The following is a 21,246-nucleotide window of genomic DNA, read 5'->3' on the forward strand; positions in this document are numbered from 1 at the left end:
GATGAGTAAACAAAAACCAAAAAAAGCAGACATTGAATATCCCTTTGAGAATGGTGAAGTTATTAATTATCCTGCCCAACTCAGTTGCCGGAGCGGAAGGAAACCGCTCAGGGATTTCACCATGAGGCCAATGGTGACTTTAAAACAGTTACAGAGTTTAATGACTGTGAAAGGAGCAAACTGAGGATGGATCAATAACATTGTAATTACTCCACAATACTAACCTAATTGACAGAGTGAAAAGTAGTAAAAATATTCCAAAACATGCATCCTGTTTGCAACAAGGCACTAAAGGAAAACTGCTAAAATATTGGCAAAGCAATTCACTTTTTGTCCTGAATACAAAGTGTTATGTTTGGGGCAAATCCAATACAACACATTACTGAGTACCACTCTCCATATTTTCAAGCATAGTTGTGGCTGCATCATGTCGTGGGTATGCTTGTAATCGTTAAGGACTGGGAAGTTTTTCAGGATAAAAAATAAATGGAATGGAGCTAATCACAGGCAAAATCCTAGAGGAAAACCTGGTTAAGTCTGCTTTCCACCAGACACTGTGTCACGCCCTGACTCAGGGGACTCTTATATGTTGAGTCAGGGTGTGTATGTGTGTGTATGTTCTATGTTGTTTTTCTAGTAGGTGTATATCTATGTTTGCCGGTGTGGTTCCCAATCAGAGGCAGCTGTCGCTCGTTGTCTCTGATTGGGGATCATACTTAGGCAGCCTATTGGCACTAGTGGGTTGTGGGATCTTGTTCCTTGTAAGGTATGTTGTGTGTGCTACCTTGGACTTCACGTTTCGTTTATTGTTTTGTCGAGTGTTTATTGGTTTAATAAACATGTACGTATATCACGCTGCGCCTTGGTCTGTCCCGTCATTAAACGAACGTGACAGAAGATCCCACCAAACGAGGACCAAGCAGCGTGCCCAGGCGGAGCGGATGGCCATGTCACAGGTGGCCAATTTGTGGTCATGGGAGGAGATATTTGCAGGGAAAGGACCATGGGCTAAGTTAGATGCCCAGGCAGGAGAGGAGCAACGGCAACACGGAGGAGGCCGGTCGAGGAGGAAGCCCGAGAAGCAGCCCCAATAATTTTTTTTGGGGGGGGCACACAGGGTGGTTGGCGGAGCCTAGGGTTAGAGCAGAGCCAACTCCCCGTACTCACGCGAAGAGGCGTATGACTGGGCAAGCTCCGTGTTATGCGGAGCTACGTACTGTGTCGCCAGTGCGCCGGCACAGTCCTGTACGTCCTGTGCTTGCACCACGCACGTGCCGTGCGAAGATGGGCATCCAGCCAGGACGAGGTGTGCCGGCTCAACGCTCCTGGTCTCCAGTACGCCTCCTTGGTCCCGCATATCCTGCGCCAGTTCTACGAACTGTATCGCCAGTGCACGTGCACAGCCCAGTGCGTCCTGTGCCAGCACCCCACACGTGTAGTGCGAAAGTGGGCAGCCAGCCAGGACGGGTTGTGCCAGCTCTCCGCTCTAGACCTCCAGTCCGCCTCCACAGTCCGGCCCGGCCTGTTCCTGCTCCTCGCACCAAGCCAGTGGTGCGCGTCGCCAGCCCGGCCCGGCCTGTTCCTGCTCCTCGCACCAAGCCAGTGGTGCGCGTCGCCAGCCCGGCCCGGCCTGTTCCTGCTCCTCGCACCAAAGCAGTGGTGCGCGTCGCCAGTCCGGCCCGGCCTGTTCCTGTCCCTCGCACCAAGCTGGTGGTGCGTGTTCCTAGTCCGTTCCGGCCCGTGCCTGCTCCTCGCACCAGACCAGTGGTGCGTTTGTCCAGTCCGGCACGGACCGTGCCCGTTCCACCGGTGCCTGTTCCGGCACCGGTCAGCTGCTCCACTCCGGAGCCAGAGCAGTCCGCTCCACCGGTGCCTGATCCAGTGCCGGTCAGCAGCTCCACTCCGGAGCCAGAGCAGTCCGCTCCACCGGTGCCTAGTGCAGCTCCGGTCAGCGGCTCCAGTCCAGACCATGACGTCAGCCCCTCTCCAGGTTCGGGGTCTCCCACATCAGGGTCCAGACAGGGCCTGGCGTATCGTGGGAGGAAGGAGAGGGGAAGCAGCGCGCGGAGGTCCAGACCAGACCAGGGGCGCAACAGGGAGGCGGAGAGTGAGAGGTCGTCACGCCCCGAGCCGGATCCGCCTCCGAGGCGGAATGCCCACCCGGCCCCTACCCTGTTATGTTTATGTTGTGCGGTCAGAGTCCGCACCTTTGGGGGGGGTACTGTCACGCCCTGACTCAGGGGACTCTTATATGTTGAGTCAGGGTGTGTATATTCTTTGTTGTGTATGTTCTATGTTGTTTTTCTAGTAGGTGTATATCTATGTTGGCCGTTGTGGTTCCCAATCAGAGGCAGCTGTCGCTCGTTGTCTCTGATTGGGGATCATACTTAGGCAGCCTTTTGGCACTAGTGGGTTGTGGGATCTTGTTCCTTGTAAGGTATGTTGTGTGTGCTACCTTGGACTTCACGTTTCGTTTATTGTTTTGTCAAGTGTTTATTGGTTTAATAAACATGTACGTATATCACGCTGCGCCTTGGTCTGTCCCATCATTAAACGAACGTGACACACTGGGAGATGAATTCACCTTTCAGCAGGACAATAACCGAAAACACAAGGCCAAATCTACACTGGAGTTGCTTACCAAGACGACAGTGAATGCTCCTGAGTGGCCGAGTTACAGTTATGACTTAAATCTGCTTGAAAATATATGAGAAAACCTGAAAATGGTTGTCTAGCAATGATCAACAACCAATTTGACAGAGCTTGAAGAATTCTGAAAATAATAATGGGCAAATGTTGCACAATCCAGGTGTGGAACGCTCTTAGAGACTTACCCACAGTGGCGATTTTAGCATGTACATCTTGGTGGGGCAAACTCCCCAACAGTTTTTTAGATGCATGCCAGCAAAGCCACTACACAACACAACACAACATTATACAATACATTAATTGCACTATAACGGCGACAGACGGTGCCCACAAACTGTTAGGGCCTACATAAAGCTGTCCCAACAGCAGAAGCTTTCTTTTCAGCACCATGGAGTGAATCCTTACCACCGCTACACCTGGCTATCAGCGGAGCATTGTCGGCAGCGAAACAGTTCATTCAGCCTCATTTACTGCCTTTTTAAAAAACATAGCTGATATGGCTGACTTGCTTAAACAAATGTGGTTTCTACTGACAATTGAGATGTTCAAGGGAACGATGAGCGGATAAGAGGCAATCTGTAATTTCGATTAAGACAATGAGCGAGCTAAGACAGACATAGTAAATATAGCTATCTGTTCAGCACTTTTGAAATGTGTAGCGACAGAATTCAGAACACGGGCCGTTCTTACAGTATTCTCCCTGTACACCAAGTCAGAACCGTAGGATAAATACAGCGGTCCTTCTTGTGGGCAAATTTTGTCATTAAACTTTGTCATCAAAGTCTGGCATTCTAATCCAATATGGATGGTGTTAAGAGATAGATGGGAGGGGTTGAATGGAGCTGAAAGTTGGGACTAATAACAACTAATAACAAGATAACTAATGTAAAACATACTGTGTCCGTAAAAACGTATATAGGTTATAGGTTAATAACTTTTATGAAAGAGCACAGTTTAAAAAATATGGCAAATAGAAATCAAACCGGATGGACATCAGAAATAGATGGGAGAGGTTGTGGGTAGAGGAAGGGCAGGAGTAAAAACAAACAAAATATAACTATTGTAAAATAGACCGTGTCCATAAAATGTATATAGTATGTATAAGCTGGAAGTAGAGGCCTAAGCGTTGTTGTTCACTAGTTTACTCTAATTAGGGAAAGGGTGGTGGGGTTGGAAGATAATAAAGGGAAATATATTTTTAAAACTAAATATGTATATATGTATGTATATGTATTTATATGTATGTATGTATGTATGTATGTATGTATGTATGTATGTATGTATGTATATGTATGTGTATATGTATGTATTTATATGTATATGTGTGTATGTATGTATGTGTGTGTATACAGTGAGGGAAAAAAGTATTTGATCCCCTGCTGATTTTGTACGTTTGCCCACTGACAACGAAATGATCAGTCTATAATTTTAATGGTAGGTTTATTTGAACAGTGAGAGACAGAATAACAACAACAAAATCCAGAAAAACGCATGTCAAAAATGTTATACATTTATTTGCATTTCTGGCTCCCAGGTGTCTTTTATACAGGTAACAGGCTGAGATTAGGAGCACACTCCCCCTGCTCAAGAAAGCACATATACATGCCTGTCTGAAGTTTGCCAATGAACATCTGAATGATTCAGAGGAGAACTGGGTGAAAGTGTTGTGGTCAGATGAGACCAAAATTGAGCTCTTTGGCAACAACTCAACTCGTCGTGTTTGGAGGAGGAGGAATGCTGCCTATGACCCCAAGAACACCATCCCCACAGTCAAACATGGAGGTGGAAACATTATGCTTTGGGGGTGTTTTTCTGCTAAGGGGACAGGACAACTTCACCGCATCAAAGGGACGATGGACGGGGCCATGTACCGTCAAATCTTGGGTGAGAACCTCCTTCCCTCAGCCAGGGCATTGAAAATGGGTCGTGGATGGGTATTCCAGCATGACAATGACCCAAAACACACAGCCAAGGCAACAAAGGAGTGGCTCAAGAAGAAGCACATTAAGGTCCTGGAGTGGCCTAGCCAGTCTCCAGACCTTAATTCCATAGAAAATCTGTGGAGGGAGCTGAAGGTTCGAGTTGCCAAACGTCAGCCTCGAAACCTTAATGACTTGGAGAAGATCTGCAAAGAGGAGTGGGACAAAATCCCTCCTGAGATGTGTGCAAACCTGGTGGCCAACTACAAGAAACGTCTGACCTCTGTGATTGCCAACAAGGGTTTTGCCACCAAGTACTAGGTCATGTTTTGCAGAGGGGTCAAATACTTATTTCCCTCATTAAAATGCAAATCAATGTATAACATTTTTTGACATGCGTTTTTCTGGATTTTTTTGTTGTTATTCTGCCTCTCACTGTTCAAATAAACCTACCATTAAAATTATAGACTGATAATTTCTTTGTCAGTGGGCAAACATACAAAATCAGCAGGGGATCAAATACTTTTTTCCCTCACTGTATATACAGTGGGGAGAACAAGTATTTGATACACTGCCGATTTTGCAGGTTTTCCTACTTACAAAGCATGTAGAGGTCTGTAATTTTTATCATAGGTACACTTCAACTGTGAGAGACTGAATCTAAAACAAAAATCCAGAAAATCACATTGTATGATTTTTAAGTAATTAATTTGCATTTTATTGCATGACATAAGTATTTGATCACCTACCAACCAGTAAGAATTCCGGCTCTCACAGACCTGTTAGTTTTTCTTTAAGGAGCCCTCCTGTTCTCCACTCATTACCTGTATTAACTGCACCTGTTTGAACTCGTTACCTGTATAAAAGACACCTGTCCACACACTCAATCAAACAGACTCCAACCTCTCCACAATGGCCAAGACCAGAGAGCTGTGTAAGGACATCAGGGATAAAATTGTAGACCTGCACAAGGCTGAGATGGGCTACAGGACAATAGGCAAGCAGCTTGGTGAGAAGGCGACAACTGTTGGCGCAATTATTAGAAAATGGAAGAAGTTCAAGATGACGGTCAATCACCCTCTGTCTGGGGCTCCATGCAAGATCTCACCTCATGGGGCATCAATGATCATGAGGATGGTGAGGGATCAGCCCAGAACTACACGGCAGGACCTGGTCAATGACCTGAAGAGAGCTGGGACCACAGTCTCAAAGAAAACCATTAGTAACACACTACGGCGTCATGGATTAAAATCCTGCAGCGCACGCAAGGTCCCCCTGCTCAAGCCAGCACATGTCCAGGCCCGTCTGAAGTTTGCCAATGACCATCTGGTTTAATCCAGAGGAGGAATGGGAGAAGGTCATGTGGTCTGATGAGACAAAAATTGAGCTTTTTGGTCTAAACTCCACTCGCCGTGTTTGGAGGAAGAAGAAGGATGAGTACAACCCCAAGAACACCATCCCAACCGTGAAGTATGGAGGTGGAAACATCATTCTTTGGGGATGCTTTTCTGCAAAGGGGACAGGACGTCTGCACCGTATTGAGGGGAGGATGGATGGGGCCATGTATCGCGAGATCTTGGCCAACAACGTCCTTCCCTCAGTAAGAGCATTGAAGGTGGGTCGTGGCTGGGTCTTCCAGCATGACAATGACCCGAAACACACAGCCAGGGCAACTAAGGAGTGGCTCCGTAAGAAGCATCTCAAGGTTCTGGAGTGGCCTAGCCAGTCTCCAGACCTGAACCCAATAGAAAATCTTTGGAGGGAGATGAAAGTCCGTATTGCCCAGCGACAGCCCCGAAACCTGAAGGATCTGGAGAAGGTCTGTATGGAGGAGCGCGGAGAAGATGGCTGCCGTTTTACAGCCCTCTAACCAATTGTACTATTATGTGTGTTTTTCCGCGTTATTTGTAATTTATTTTGTACATAATGTTTCTGCCATCGTCTCTTATAACCAAAGAGAGCTTCTGGATATCAGGACAGCGATTACTCACCTCGCATTGGACGAAGATTTCTTCTTCAACGAGGCGGTCGCGAAGGATATCCTACAGACACCCGACAAGGCCCAGATCCCCGTCATTCACGTGAGGAAGAGACGGAGATATCGCGGACGCAGATCCGGGTGCCTTGTAAGGATCCGACGGCGAGCGAGTAAACTGCCTCTCCCATCAATCCTATTAGCCAACGTTCAATATTTTGAGAATAAAATTGACGATTTAAGATTACGGTTATCCTACCAACGGGACATTAAAAACTGTAATATCTTATGTTTCACGGAGTCGTGGCTGAACGACAACAATGATAACATTCAGCTAGCAGGCTATACGCTACATCGGCAGGACAGAACGTCTGACTCTGGTAAGACAAGGGGTGGCGGTCTCTGTATATTTGTAAACAACAGCTGGTGCACAAAATCAAATACTAAGGAAGTCTCGAGGTTTTGCTCGCCTGAGGTAGAGTATCTTATGATAAGCTGTAGACCACACTATTTACCAAGAGAGTTTTCATCTATATTTTTCATAGCTGTCTATTTACCACCACAAACCAATGCTGGCATTAAGATTGCACTGAATGAGTTGTACAAGGCCATTAATCAACAGGAAAACGCTCATCCAGATGCAGCGCTCCTAGTAGCCGGGGACTTTAATGCAGGGAAACTTAAATCCGTTTTACCTAATTTCTACCAGCATGTTAAATGTGCAACCAGAGGGAAAAAAACTCTAGACCACCTTTACTCCACACATACAAAGCTCTCCCTCGCCCTCCATTTGGCAAATCTGACCATAACTCTATCCTCCTGATTCCTGCTTATAAGCAAAAACTGAAGCAGGAAGCACCAGTGATTCGGTTAATAAAAAAGTGGTCAGATGACGCAGATGCTAAGCTACAGGACTGTTTTGCTAGCACAGACTGGAACATGTTCCGGGATTCTTCAGACAGCATTGAGGAGTACACCACATCAGTCACTGGCTTCATCAATAAGTGCATCGATGATGTCGTCCCCACAGTGACCGTATCGTACATACCCCAACCAGAAGCCATGGATTACAGGAAACATCCGCACTGAGCTAAAGGGTAGAGCTGCCGCTTTCAAGGAACGGGACTCTAACCCGGACGCTTATAAGAAATCCCGCTATGACCTCCGACGAACCATCAAACAGGCAAAGAGTCAATACAGGTCTAAGATTGAATCATACTACACTGGCTCTGACGCTCGTCGGATGTGGCAGGGCTTGAAAACTATTACAGACTACAAAGGGAAGCACAGCCGCGAGCTGCCCAGTGACACAAGCCTACCAGACGAGCTAAACCACTTCTATGCTCGCTTCGAGGCAAGCAACACTGAAGCATGCATGAGAGCACCAGCTGTTCCGGACGACTATGTGATCACGCTCTCCGTAGCCGATGTGAGTAAGACTTTTAAGCAGGTCAACATTCACAAGGCCGCAGGGCCAGACGGATTACCAGGACGTGTACTCCGAGCATGTGCTGACCAACTGGCAAGTGTCTTCACTGACATTTTCAACATGTCCCTGACTGAGTCTGTAATACCAACATGTTTCAAGCAGACCACCATAGTCCCCGTGCCCAAGAACTCTAAGATAACCTGCCTAAATGACTACCGACCCGTAGCACTGACGTCTGTAGCCATGAAGTGCTTTGAAAGACTGGTCATGGCTCACATCAACAGCATAATCCCAGAAACCCTAGACCCACTCCAATTTGCATACCGCCCCAACAGATCCACAGATGATGCAATCTCTATCGCACTCCACACTGCCCTTTCCCACCTGGACAAGAGGAACACCTACGTGAGAATGCTATTCATTGACTACAGCTCAGCATTCAACACCATAGTGCCCTCTAAGCTCATCACTAAGCTAAGGATCCTGGGACTAAACACCTCCCTCTGCAACTGGATCCTGGACTTCCTGACGGGCCGCCCCCAGGTGGTAAGGGTAGGTAACAACACATCTGCCACACTGATCCTCAACACGGGGGCCCCTCAGGGGTGCGTGCTCAGTCCCCTCCGGTACTCTCTGTTCACCCATGACTGCATGGCCAGGCACGACTCCAACACCATCATTAAGTTTGCCGACGACACAAACAGTGGTAGGCCTGATCACCGACAACGATGAGACAGCCTATAGGGATGAGGTCAGAGATCTGGCCGTGTGGTGCCAGGACAACAACCTCTCCCTCAACGTGACCAAGACAAAGGAGATGATTGTGGACTACAGGAAAAAAAAGAGGACTGAGCACGCCCCCATTCTCATCGACGGGGCTGTAGTGGAACAGGTTGAGAGCTTCAAGTTCCTTGGTGTCCACATCACCAACGAACTATCATGGTCCAAACACACCAAGACAGTCGTGAAGAGGGCACGACAAAGCCTATTCCCCCTCAGGAGACTAAAAAGATTTGGCATGGGTCCTCAGATCCTCAAAAAATTCTACAGCTGCACCATCGAGAGCATCCTGACTGGTTGCATCACCGCCTGGTATGGCAACTGCTTGGCCTCTGACCGCAAGGCACTACAGAGGGTAGTGCGTACGGCCCAGTACATCACTGGGGCCAAGCTTCCTGCCATCCAGGACCTCTATACCAGGCGGTGTCAGAGGAAGGCCCTCAAAATTGTCAAAGACTCCAGCCACCCTAGTCATAGACAGTTCTCTCTGCTACCGCACGGCAAGCGGTACCGGAGTGCCAAGTCTAGGTCCAAAAGACTTCTCAACAGCTTCTACCCCCAAGCCATAAGACTCCTGAATAGCTAATCATGGCTACCCGGACTATTTGCACTGCCCCCCCACCCCATCCTTTTTACGCTGCTGCTATTCTGTTAAGTATATATGCATAGTCACTTTAACTCTACCCACATGTACATATTACCTCAACTACCTCAACTAGCCGGTGCCCCCGCACATTGACTCTGCAACGGTACCCCCCTGTATATATAGCCTCCCTACTGTCACTTTATTTTACTGTATATATAGCCTCCCTACTGTCACTTTATTTTACTTCTGCTCTTTTTTTCCTCAACACTTTTTTTGTTGTTGTTTTATTCTTACTTTTTTTGTTTAAAATAAATGCACTGTTGGTTAAGGGCTGTAAGTAAGCATTTCACTGTAATGTCTGCACCTGTTGTATTCGGCGCATGTGACCAATAAAATTTGATTTGATTTTGATTTGATTTGAGGAGTGGGCCAAAATCCCTGCTGCAGTGTGTGCAAACCTGGTCAAGACCTACAGGAAATGTATGATCTCTGTAATTGCAAACAAAGGTTTCTGTACCAAATATTACGTTCTGCTTTTCTGATGTATCAAATACTTATGTCATGCAATAAAATGCAAATTAATTACTTAAAAATCATACAATGTGATTTTCTGGATTTTTGTTTTAGATTCCGTCTCTCACAGTTGAAGTGTACCTATGATAAAAAATTACAGACCTCTACATGCTTTGTAAGTAGGAAAACCTGCAAAATTGGCAGTGTATCAAATACTTGTTCTCCCCACTGTATCTATATTTGCAAAAACATATATGGGGGATTGGAAGTGATGCAGACAATTACATTGATGGAAGCTACCTGCAATATTAAAGCTGATCTACCGCCTAAAAATAAAATAAAAATAAATAAAAAACTCGGAAAAAAACAAGGTCGAATCATGACGTCGGTGATCTTCAGGTTGGAGCTCTAGAAAGAGGCCCGAGTTCCCGACTTGGAATTCTGAGTTGGATGACCGTTCAAAATGTATTTTCCCAGTCGGAGCTCATTTTTTTCAGAGTTCAAAAGCATCTTGAACTCACTGAAGTCTGAAATTTCCCAGTTCCGAGTTTCCAGTTGTTTTGAACGCGGCAGAAGTCATGCTGGATTGACTGCATGCCCAATGTATTCAACCTTTTTTGGCCAATGGTGTTGCGTGTGAATGTTTATAATTTTAAGCTTGGAAAAGAGGCCCTTAAGCCCAGACTTGGACCACACACCCTTTCCACCAAATAGCAGGGGAAGCAAAATAGTGATTGCTTTGCAATGTTTGCAGTTAGCCACTGATTCCTTCCAAACCACACCTTCTTGAGTTTGCGATTTCCAACTTCTTGTGTAATGTTTATGTCCAATGTCCAATGGCCGAAACGTTTTATCTATAATTTCTCTTCATATGACAATGTTTGAAAAGGATTTGCCAGTAGATTGTCAACGTGATTCATGATGATGACTGCTTGTCAAGCTTGCTAGCTAAGATTTTGAAAGTATGATGTTGACATGATCAGTCCAATCAAAGCTACGGTAGATATAACGTGATTTGACGTCATTTTATCTGTGGCCAATGACCTTGAGCCTTCTTGGATGAGCACTTCTAATGTTAATCTGTGGTAGCAGCCAAGGGGGCTTGAACTTTCTAGCTCTCCCTGTAGATTTTGCGGAGACTTAGTGTCCCCATGAGTGACAGAACACTGAGCCAATCACGGCGCAACTAGAGAAGATTACCAACCCCTACGCCCTTTCTGCTGGCTGCCCCTCCCCCACAGAAAGCACTGAGCTGCCTTACTCAAGAAAGCACTGAGCTGCCTTACTCAAGAAAGCACTGAGCTGCCTTACTCAAGAAAGCACTGAGCTGCCTTACTCAAGAAAGCACTGAGCTGCCTTACTCAAGAAAGCACTGAGCTGCCTTACTCAAGAAAGCACTGAGCTGCCTTACTCAAGAAAGCACTGAGCTGCCTTACTCAAGAAAGCAAAAAAGAGACCATGTTATTATGCGGCTTTATTAACTCAATACAGTTTTTATTACATTGTTTGCAAACTGAAATGTGACACGTATTAATGCCAAAAATAACATGCAACAGGTGGGGATCTGCCTGCCCTGAATGATTGGTCACCACAGCTTACCCAGACCACTATTATCACTGCAAAAGGTGCTTCTACAAAGTATTGACTCAGGGGTGTGAATACTTACACTCGCATGGAATAGCCTTCATTTCTTAGAACAAGAATAGACTGACGAGTTTCAGAAAAAAGTTATTTGTTTCTGGCCATTTTGAGCCTGTAATCGAACCCACAATTGCTGATGCTCCAGATACACAACTAGTCTCAAGAAGGCCAGTTTTATTGCTTCTTTAAATCAGCACAACAGTTTTCAGCTGTGCTAACATAATTGCAAAAGGGTTTTCTAATGATCAATTAGCCTTTTAAAATGATAAACTTGGATTAGCGAACACAACGTGCCATTGGAACACAGGACTGATGGTTGCTGATAATGGGCCTCTGTACGCCTATGTAGATATTCCATAAAAAAATTGCCGTTTCCAGCTACAATAGCCATTTACAACATTAACAATGTCTACACTGTATTTCTGATCAATTTGATGTTATTTTAATGGACAAAAAAAAAGGTTTTCTTTCGAAAACAAGGAAATTTCTAAGTGACCCGAAACTTTTGAACGGTAGTGTATGTAAATGAGATATGTCTGTATTTACTTTTCAATAATTTTGCGAACATATCTAAAAAAACATGTTTTTCACTTTGTCATTATGGGGTGTATTTAATGCATTTTGAATTCAGGCTGTAACACAACAAAATATGGAATAAGTTGAGGGGTATATTTAATGCATTTTGAATTCAGGCTGTAACACAACAAAATGTGGAATTAGTCGAGGGGTATGAATACTTTCTGAAGGCACTGTACATAATTATATAGGCATTTATATGTACATTCATGAAAACGGTAATAATGCAATTCAGCAAGTAATATTTCATTATCAAACGCTTTGGATAAATCTAGACGACTGCCAAGAGCGTTGTTGTTGAGGGCTGTAAAGATTTTATACACAAGTTGTAAAAGAGCCATATCTGTGGAGTAGTTTTTACGAAAACCATATTGGTGCTCATATAGAATACAGTGTTGAAACCATATTGGTGCTCATATAGAATACAGTGTTGAAACCATATTGGTGCTCATATAGAATACAGTGTTGAAACCATATTGGTGCTCATATAGAATACAGTGCTGAAACCATATTGGTGCTCATATAGAATACAGTGCTGAAACCATATTGGTGCTCATATAGAATACAGTGTTGAAACCATATTGGTGCTCATATAGAATACAGTGCTGAAACCATATTGGTGCTCATATAGAATACAGTGCTGAAACTATATTGGTGCTCATATAGAATACAGTGCTGAAACCATATTGGTGCTCATATAGAATACAGTGTTAAAACCATATTGGTGCTCATATAAAATACTGTCTTGGTTTAAACGTTTCAACATTATTCTTTTACACCAGTTTCTCTGAGACTCATGAAAAACATGGTAGTACAGATATAATTAGTAAAATATCTTGTTATCCCCAGGTTTAAAGAGGGGGATAGCACTGGCAACTTTAAAATATTTAGGTACAATACCAGTTGGCATAGATTTGGTGAATATTATCTACATTAGAGGGTATATCATCGAGGAAGACACCGATTTCACCAAAGAGGCACCAATTTCATCATGACCTGCTGCTGATACCTTTAAGTTACCAATGACCTCCATCACCTCCATCACATCAGGTGGATCAAACTGAAGGAGAGAAGGGACATTTCCCTTAATGTAATCCAAAGGATTTCCATCAGTTTTTGCCTGGTCTTAAAATCATGGATACCATTTTTATGTCTCTGCATCCAGTATGAAAGAAGTTAAGAGTTTGTTTTGCGAGTCAATGCTAACTAGCGTTAGCGCAATGACTGGAAGTCTATGGTATTTACTAACAGTTACCATAGACTTCCAGTCATTGCGCTAACGCTAGTTAGCGACTTCCTTTAAACTGCATGCAGAGACATAAAAAATGGTATCCACGGCACCTTAATTGAGGAGGACGGGCTCGTGGTAATGGCTCGAGCGGAAGAATGGTATCAAATACATTTTATTTAGCAGACGCTCTTATCCAGAGCGACTTACAGGAGCAATTAGGGTTAAGTGCCTTGCTCAAGGGCACATCGACAGATTTTTCACCTAGTCAGCTCGGTGATTAGAACCAGCAACCTTTCGGTTACTAGCACAACGCTCTTAACCACTAAGCTACCTGCCGCCCTACAAACACATGGTTTGATGCCATTCCATTTGCTCCGTTCCAGCCATTATTATGAACCATCCTCCCCTCAACAGCCTCCACTGATCCACAGGTTCATCTGACTCTGGGGAAGCAGATAAAGGAAAGGACTTCATTGCCAAAATCCTGAAGTGTCCTTTTAAAAGAGAGGAACGGACTATGGGAGACAGTACTACATAGAGCCATGACCACATGGAACTCTATTCCACATCAGGTAACTGATGCAAGCAGTAGAATCTGATTAAAAAAAACAGGTAAAAATACACTTTGTGGAACAGCTGGGACTGTGAAGAGACACACACACACAGGCACATACACACGTACATATAGACACTCACTCTACACACACGTACACATGGATGTTGTATTGTAAATATGTGATAGTGGAGTAGTGGCCTGAGGGAACACACTAAATGTATTGGGTAAAGTGTTATGAAATATAATGTAATGTAATATTTTAAATGGTATATACAGTGGGGAAAAAAAGTATTTAGTCAGCCACCAATTGTGCAAGTTCTCCCACTTAAAAAGATGAGAGAGGCCTGTAATTTTCATCATAGGTACACGTCAACTATGACAGACAAATTGAGAAAGAAAAATCCAGAAAATCACATTGTAGGATTTTTAATGAATTTATTTGCAAATTATGGTGGAAAATAAGTATTTGGTCACCTACAAACGAGCAAGATTTCTGACTCTCACAGACCTGTAACTTCTTCTTTAAGAGGCTCCTCTGTCCTCCACTCGTTACCTGTATTAATGGCACCTGTTTGAACTTGTTATCAGTATAAAAGACACCTGTCCACAACCTCAAACAGTCACACTCCAAACTCCACTATGGCCAAGACCAAAGAGCTGTCAAAGGACACCAGAAACAAAATTGTAGACCTGCACCAGGCTGGGAAGACTGAATCTGCAATAGTTAAGCAGCTTGGTTTGAAGAAATCAACTGTGGGAGCAATTATTAGGAAATGGAAGACATACAAGACCACTGATAATCTCCCTCGATCTGGGGCTCCACGCAAGATCTCACCCCGTGGGGTCAAAATGATCACAAGAACGGTGAGCAAAAATCCCAGAACCACACGGGGGGACCTAGTGAATGACCTGCAGAGAGCTGGGACCAAAGTAACAAAGCCTACCATCAGTAACACACTACTCAAATCCTGCAGTGCCAGACGTGTCCCCCTGCTTAAAACAGTACATGTCCAGGCCCGTCTGAAGTTTGCTAGAGTGCATTTGGATGATCCAGAAGAGGATTGGGAGAATGTCATATGGTCAGATGAAACCAAAATATAACTTTTTGGTAAAAACTCAACTCGTCGTGTTTGGAGGACAAAGAATGCTGAGTTTCATTCAAAGAACACCATACCTACTGTGAAGCATGGGGGTGGAAACATCATGCTTTGGGGCTGTTTTTCTGCAAAGGGACCAGGACGACTGATCCGTGTAAAGGAAAGAATGAAAGGGGCCATGTATCATGAGATTTTGAGTGAAAACCTCCTTCCATCAGCAAGGGCATTGAAGATGAAACGTGGCTGGGTCTTTCAGCATGACAATGATCCCAAACACAGCGCCCGGGCAACGAAGGAGTGGCTTCGTAAGAAGCATTTCAAGGTCCTGGAGTGGCCTAGCCAGTCTCCAGATCTCAACCCCATAGGAAATCTTTGGAGGGAGTTGAAAGTCTGTGTTGCCCAGCGACAGCCCCAAAACATCACTGCTCTAGAGGAGATCTGCATGGAGGAATGGGCCAAAATACCAGCAACAGTGTGTGAAAACCTTGTGAAGACTTACAGAAAACGTTTGACCTGTGTCATTGCCAACAAAGGGTATATAACAAAGTATTGAGAAACTTTTGTTATTGACCAAATACTTATTTTCCACCATAATTTGCAAATAAATTCATAAAAAATCCTACAATGTGATTTTCTGGAATGTTTTTTCTCATTTTGTCTGTCATAGTTGACATGTATCTATGATGAAAATTACAGGCCTCTCTCATCTTTTTAAGTGGGAGAACTTGCACAATTGGTGGCTGACTAAATACTTTTTTTCCCCACTGTAACTGCCTTAATGTTGCAGGACCCCATGAAGAGTATGGGGATCCTTAATAAATACAAATACACAATGACAAAAAAAGTTATTAAATACAAATAAAATAACATAAGGATCACTATAGGTCTTCCAACATTAAATTGAGATGTGAGAGCCATAGAAGCCTTTTTCCTGTTCAACAGTTGATTGATAATTGTCCAAGTTGACTTAATATTGTTTGAAGATTCTTGGAATTTGCTAGTAAATCTTTTTTGTGATATCCGAAGTAGATGGCTAAATCTGTTCTCATACTTTTTGTAATTGGCACAATTCCGGGTGGGATTAGTGAGAAACCTTGATGTAAGTAGTTTTGTTTTAAGTGAGGATTTAGTGATGATTTAGTGAGGATTTTATAGAGAGGTCTGACTGAGGGAAAGTAGTGGTGAAATATCATGAAATATCATCAATCAACATCTTAAAGCACTCATTATTACTTTAGTTAAATATTCTACATGTAACGCTACTATCCATTTCCACCTGTTCTTTTCCAGCCGACAAAGAGAAGTGGAATATTGGAAAGTGGTCAGAAACGAGGATTTAAATAACAAATACTTGAATACGGATGTAGTTCAATCAGACAACACGCAATACCAATACAATGGGTTTTTAATTTTTTACATTTTATTGAATTTTTTATTGGGCCATCCACCCTCTTCAGAGAACAAAAGTAACTTCGTTTTACTTTTTTACAACTATTTTGTTACATATACAGTGCCTTTCGGAAAGTATTCAGACCCCTTGACTTTTTCCACATATTGTTAGGTTACAGCCTTATTCTAAAATTGATTAAATTGTTTTTTTCCCCTCATCAATCTACACACAATACCCCATAATGACAAAGCAAAAACAGGTTCTTAGAAATGAAAATTGAAATATTAAATTTACATAAGTATTTCAGACCCTTTACTCAGTATTTTGTTGAAGCACCTTTGGCATTACGGCCTCAAGTCTTCTTGGGTATGACGCTACAAGCGTGGCACACCTGTATTTGGGGAGTTTCTCCCATTCTTCTCTGCAGATCCTCTTAAGCTCTGTCAGGTTGGATGGAGAGTTATTTTCAGGTCTCTCCAGAGATGTTCGATCAGGTTTAAGTCCGGGCTCTGGCTGGGCCACTCAAGGACATTCAGAGACTTGTCCCGAAACCACTCCTGCTTTGTCTTGGCTGTGTGCTTAGGGTCGTTGTCCTGTTGGAAGGTGAACGTTCGCCCCAGTCTGAGGTCCTGAGCACTCTGGAGCAGGTTTTCATCAAGAATCTCTCTGTACTTTACTCCGTTCATCTTTCCCTCGATCCTGACTAGTCTCCCAGTCCCTCCCGCTGAAAAACATCCCCACAGAATGATGCTGCCACCACCATGCTTAACCGTAGGGATGGTGCCAGGTTTCCTCCAGACGTGATGCTTGGCATTCAGGCCAAAGAGTTCAATCTTGGTTTCATCAGACCAGAGAATCTTGTTTCTCATGGTCTGAGAGTCTTTAGGTGCCTTTTGGCAAACTCCAAGCTGGCTGTCATGTGCCTTTTACTGAGGAGTGGCTTCCGTCTGGCCACTCTACCATAAAGGCCTGATTGGTAGAGTGCTGCAGAGATGGTTGTCCTTGTGGAAGGTTCTCCCATCTCCACAGAGGAACTCTAGAGCTCTGTCAGAGTGACCATCGGGTTCTTGGTCACCTCCCTGACCAAGGCCCTTATCCCCCGATTGCTCAGTTTTGGCTGGGCGGCCAGCTCTAGGAAGAGTCTTGGTGGTTCCAAACTTCTTCTATTTAAGAATGATGGAGGTCAATGTGTTCTTGGGGATCTTCAATGCTGCATAACATTTTTGTTACCCTTCCACAGATCTGTGCCTCGACACAATCCTGTCTCGGCGCTCTACGGACAATTCCTTCGACCTCATGGCTTGGTTTTTGCTCTGACATACACTGTCAACTGTGGGACCTTATATAGACAGGTGTGTGCCTTTCCAATCATGTCCAATCAATTATATTTACCACAGGTGGACTCCAATCAAGTGGTAGAAACATCTCAAGGATGATCAATGGAAACAAGATGCACCTGAGCTCAATTTCGAGTCTCATAGCAAAGGGTCTGAATACTTATGTAAATAAGGTATTTCTTTTTAATACATTTGCAAACATTTCTAAAAAACTGTTTTCGCTTTGTCATTATGGGGTATTGTGTGTAGATTGCTGAGGATTTGTATTTATTTAATACATTTTAGAATAAGGCTGTAACGTAACAAAATGTGAAAAAAGTAAAGGGGTCTGAATACTTTCCGACTGCACTGTACATTATACATTATTGATACATATCACATACATGGTACTTCTATACACAGTAGTACATGAAATAAAATATAGTTTGATTTACACATTACACATCTGGCTGCTTGGTATACTGAAAATTTTCCATCTTCCTCTAAAGGACAGACCAACATGTATGTTGGCGGTGCACAGCGGGTGGCCTTCCTATCTCCTCTGACCACAGACCATCGACCATCTTTATCGGTTCTTTTCCCGACGATTCTACATGTTCAATCGCCACCATTGTCTACAGCAGGTTCAGTAATCCTCATACAATGTCCTCATACGATTGCACTTCACTTGTCTCTGGTTTCAGTTACGTCACTGGCTTCAGTTCCTATACTAGTTTCAGTCAGTCCACTGGTTTCAGTTACGTCACTGGCTTCAGTCCCTATACTAGTTTCAGTCAGTCCACTGGTTTCAGTTACGTCACTGGCTTCAGTCCCTATACTAGTTTCAGTCAGTCCACTGATTTCAGTTACATCATTGGCTTCAGTCCCTATACTAGTTTCAGTCAGTCCACTGATTTCAGTTACGTCACTGGCTTCAGTCCCTATACTAGTTTCAGTCAGTCCACTGGTTTCAGTTACATCACTGGCTTCAGTCCCTATACTAGTTTCAGTCAGTCCACTGATTTCAGTTACGTCACTGGCTTCAGTCCCAATACTAGTTTCAGTCAGTCCACTGGTTTCAGTAACATCACTGGCTTCAGTCCCAATACTAGTTTCAGTCAGTCCACTGGTTTCAGTTACATCACTGGCTTCAGTCTCTATACTAGTTTCAGTCAGTCCACTGGTTTCAGTTACATCACTGGCTTCAGTCTCTATACTAGTTTCAGTCAGTCCACTGATTTCAGTTACGTCACTGGCTTCAGTCTCTATACTGGTCCATGTGCACACTGTGGTTTCTGTATTTGCTGGGCTCTCTAGGTTTATTCCAGGTCCTTCACTTGATGCAGACTCTATACTAGCTTCAGTCTCTAGTGTAGCACAGGTTCCAATGCTAAGTGCAGACTCTGCGCTGGTTACAGTCTCTGTACTAGTCGCCGTTCTGGAGATCATTGCGGTCCCTGTACTAGAGCAGTCTGTGATGCCACTGCTGGTCTGGAACACTTTTGTCCAGCGGGGGAGGAAGCGGGGGAGCTGCTTCCGGAGTTCCCGGCTGCGTAGGCCGTACACCACGGGGCTGAGCCCTTGCCCCACTAAGAACACCACGTAGTTGGTCACTGTGGCAGCCATATTGTGCTTCAACCTGGCGATGATGGGCACCAGAGGGAGAAGGTACAGGATCATCTGCAGCATGTGGATCAGGATGGTGCGGCGGCCGTAGCTGTTGGAGCGTGAGAAATGCCCCGCCCGGCAGCCCTCCATGTAGATGAGCACATAGCTGGTCATGATGAGCAGTATCAGGAACGCCACCAGCGCCAGGCTGCTGAACCGAGACGCTGGACTCTCCAGCGTGGTGGAGCACACGGGGTCCAGCGCCACCACATAGGCCCAAGAGGACTGGGCGCAAGCCAGGACAGTGAACAGAACCGGGTTGAGCAGGGCCACGAACCAAGCCAGAGCTATGACGGAAGCCCGAATGCGACGCACCAGCTTCGGGTAGTGGAGCGGCCGCAGAATGGAAAGGCAGGTGTTGATGGCCATGAGGGTGAGGGTGATGCCCATGCCACGGCCCAGAGCCACCTGGAAGTCAAAGAGGAGCCAACAGGTCAGGCGGCTGATGGGCAGGCGGAGGGCGCGGAGGCCGTGCAGGACGGTGCCCACGGCGTTGAAGCTGGTCACACAGGCACAGTGATGGCACAGCAGGATGAAGCGGACGTTGCGGCGCAGCTCGGCCGTGTGGCACACTGTCACCACAATGAGGTAGGTCAAGAAGAAGGTGGTCACGAAGATGGCCCCGTGGATACATACTTTCACTGTGTCCAGCAGCCATATGTCATCCCCAGATATAGTAGCATTTAAAAGGCCTGAGTAGAGGAAAGACACGACTACAGTAAAGCAACAGATAACGGGAATAGGAAATAACATGTGAAGTTAAACCACATAAAGGCAAGGGTGAGATTATTTAGATACTTCGATAAACCACATATAACGTCAACGACAAAACATTGACTGTAAACCCAAGATCGAGCACTCATAGGTTGAGACAAAAAAAAAGAACAAAAAAAACAGCAGAAAAAAATCTCTCTATGTCCTTACCCATATTCTGTTCCACTGCCACATCATAGTTGGAGTCATTGGACATCGCTTCTGCTGATTCTGGCAGGTCGCAGGGGTGAAAACTAAATTCGGAATTTGCCAAACCAAGAATTCACAAAACCAAGTTAATGGTGCCAACAGCTATGGGTGTCTATCTGCTGTGGTAGGTAGCCCTTTGCTTCGGGTAACGGTTGCCTTCTCCATCCTTCTCCCACTCTTTCCTTGTGTTTTCTGTCACGTGTCACCCCCGCCATGCATTTAGTTATAGATTCTTTATCGACTGCCTCCTAATCCGTGGGTTTAGTGGAATAGATTGTTCTGAGAGTCAACACCTGCCTCTCAGCATAGCAAAATTCTATATTTAACAGTAAGTCGTGCAAGTTCTTGTGCTCCTAGGTGTGTGTGTGTGCTGTGCTGAGTGTGTGTGTGTGTGTGTGTGTGGACATCCGACCTGCATCAGGAGGGTTTGCCGCTACTGAATGTGAATAACACTCTCCCTATTATGAACGACTTTTTTTTACATGTTCATGATGAATACAAATATAAGGATGTTAAAATGATTGGACCCCTTGGTCGTCAAGTTATTTAGCCGAGATAAGGATTTAATATAGAATATAGGTTTAAGTCATGAGCATGTTTAAAATATTGTTATATTTTAAACATTGTAAACATACATAATATACACTACCAGTCAAAAGTTTGGACACACCTACTCATTCAAGGGTTTTTCTTTATTTTTAATATTTTTTACATTGTAGAATAATAGTGAAAACATCAAAACTATGAAATAACACATATGGAATCATGTAGTAACCAAAAAAGTGTTAAACAAATCAAAATATATTTTATATTTGAGAATCTTCAAATAGCCACCCTTTGCCTTGATGATAGCTTTGCACACTCTTGGCATTCTCTCAACCAGCTTCATGAGATAGTCACCTGGAATGCATTTCAATTAACAGGTGTGCCTTCTTAAAAGTTAATTTGTGGAATTTC

At 44.3% G+C, this 21,246-nt stretch overlaps 1 protein-coding gene across 1 annotated transcript in view; it reads right to left on the bottom strand.

The window, feature by feature from the left end:
- LOC121581641 (olfactory receptor 1F12) overlaps positions 1-20,296 on the bottom strand; it is a 31,165-nt gene extending 10,869 nt beyond the window's left edge. Inside the window, exons 1-2 of the mRNA XM_045224911.1 lie at positions 20,251-20,296; positions 19,122-20,039 (exon numbers count right to left, since the gene is read on the bottom strand). Of these exons, the coding sequence (XP_045080846.1) occupies positions 19,122-20,039; positions 20,251-20,296 (964 nt within the window). The remainder of the gene's footprint in view (positions 1-19,121; positions 20,040-20,250) is intronic.
- Between the last annotated feature and the right edge of the window lie 950 nt (positions 20,297-21,246).

This window comes from Coregonus clupeaformis, chromosome 14 (assembly GCF_020615455.1).
Source record: "Coregonus clupeaformis isolate EN_2021a chromosome 14, ASM2061545v1, whole genome shotgun sequence".
In the NCBI taxonomy this organism is placed as follows: Eukaryota; Metazoa; Chordata; class Actinopteri; order Salmoniformes; family Salmonidae; genus Coregonus; species Coregonus clupeaformis.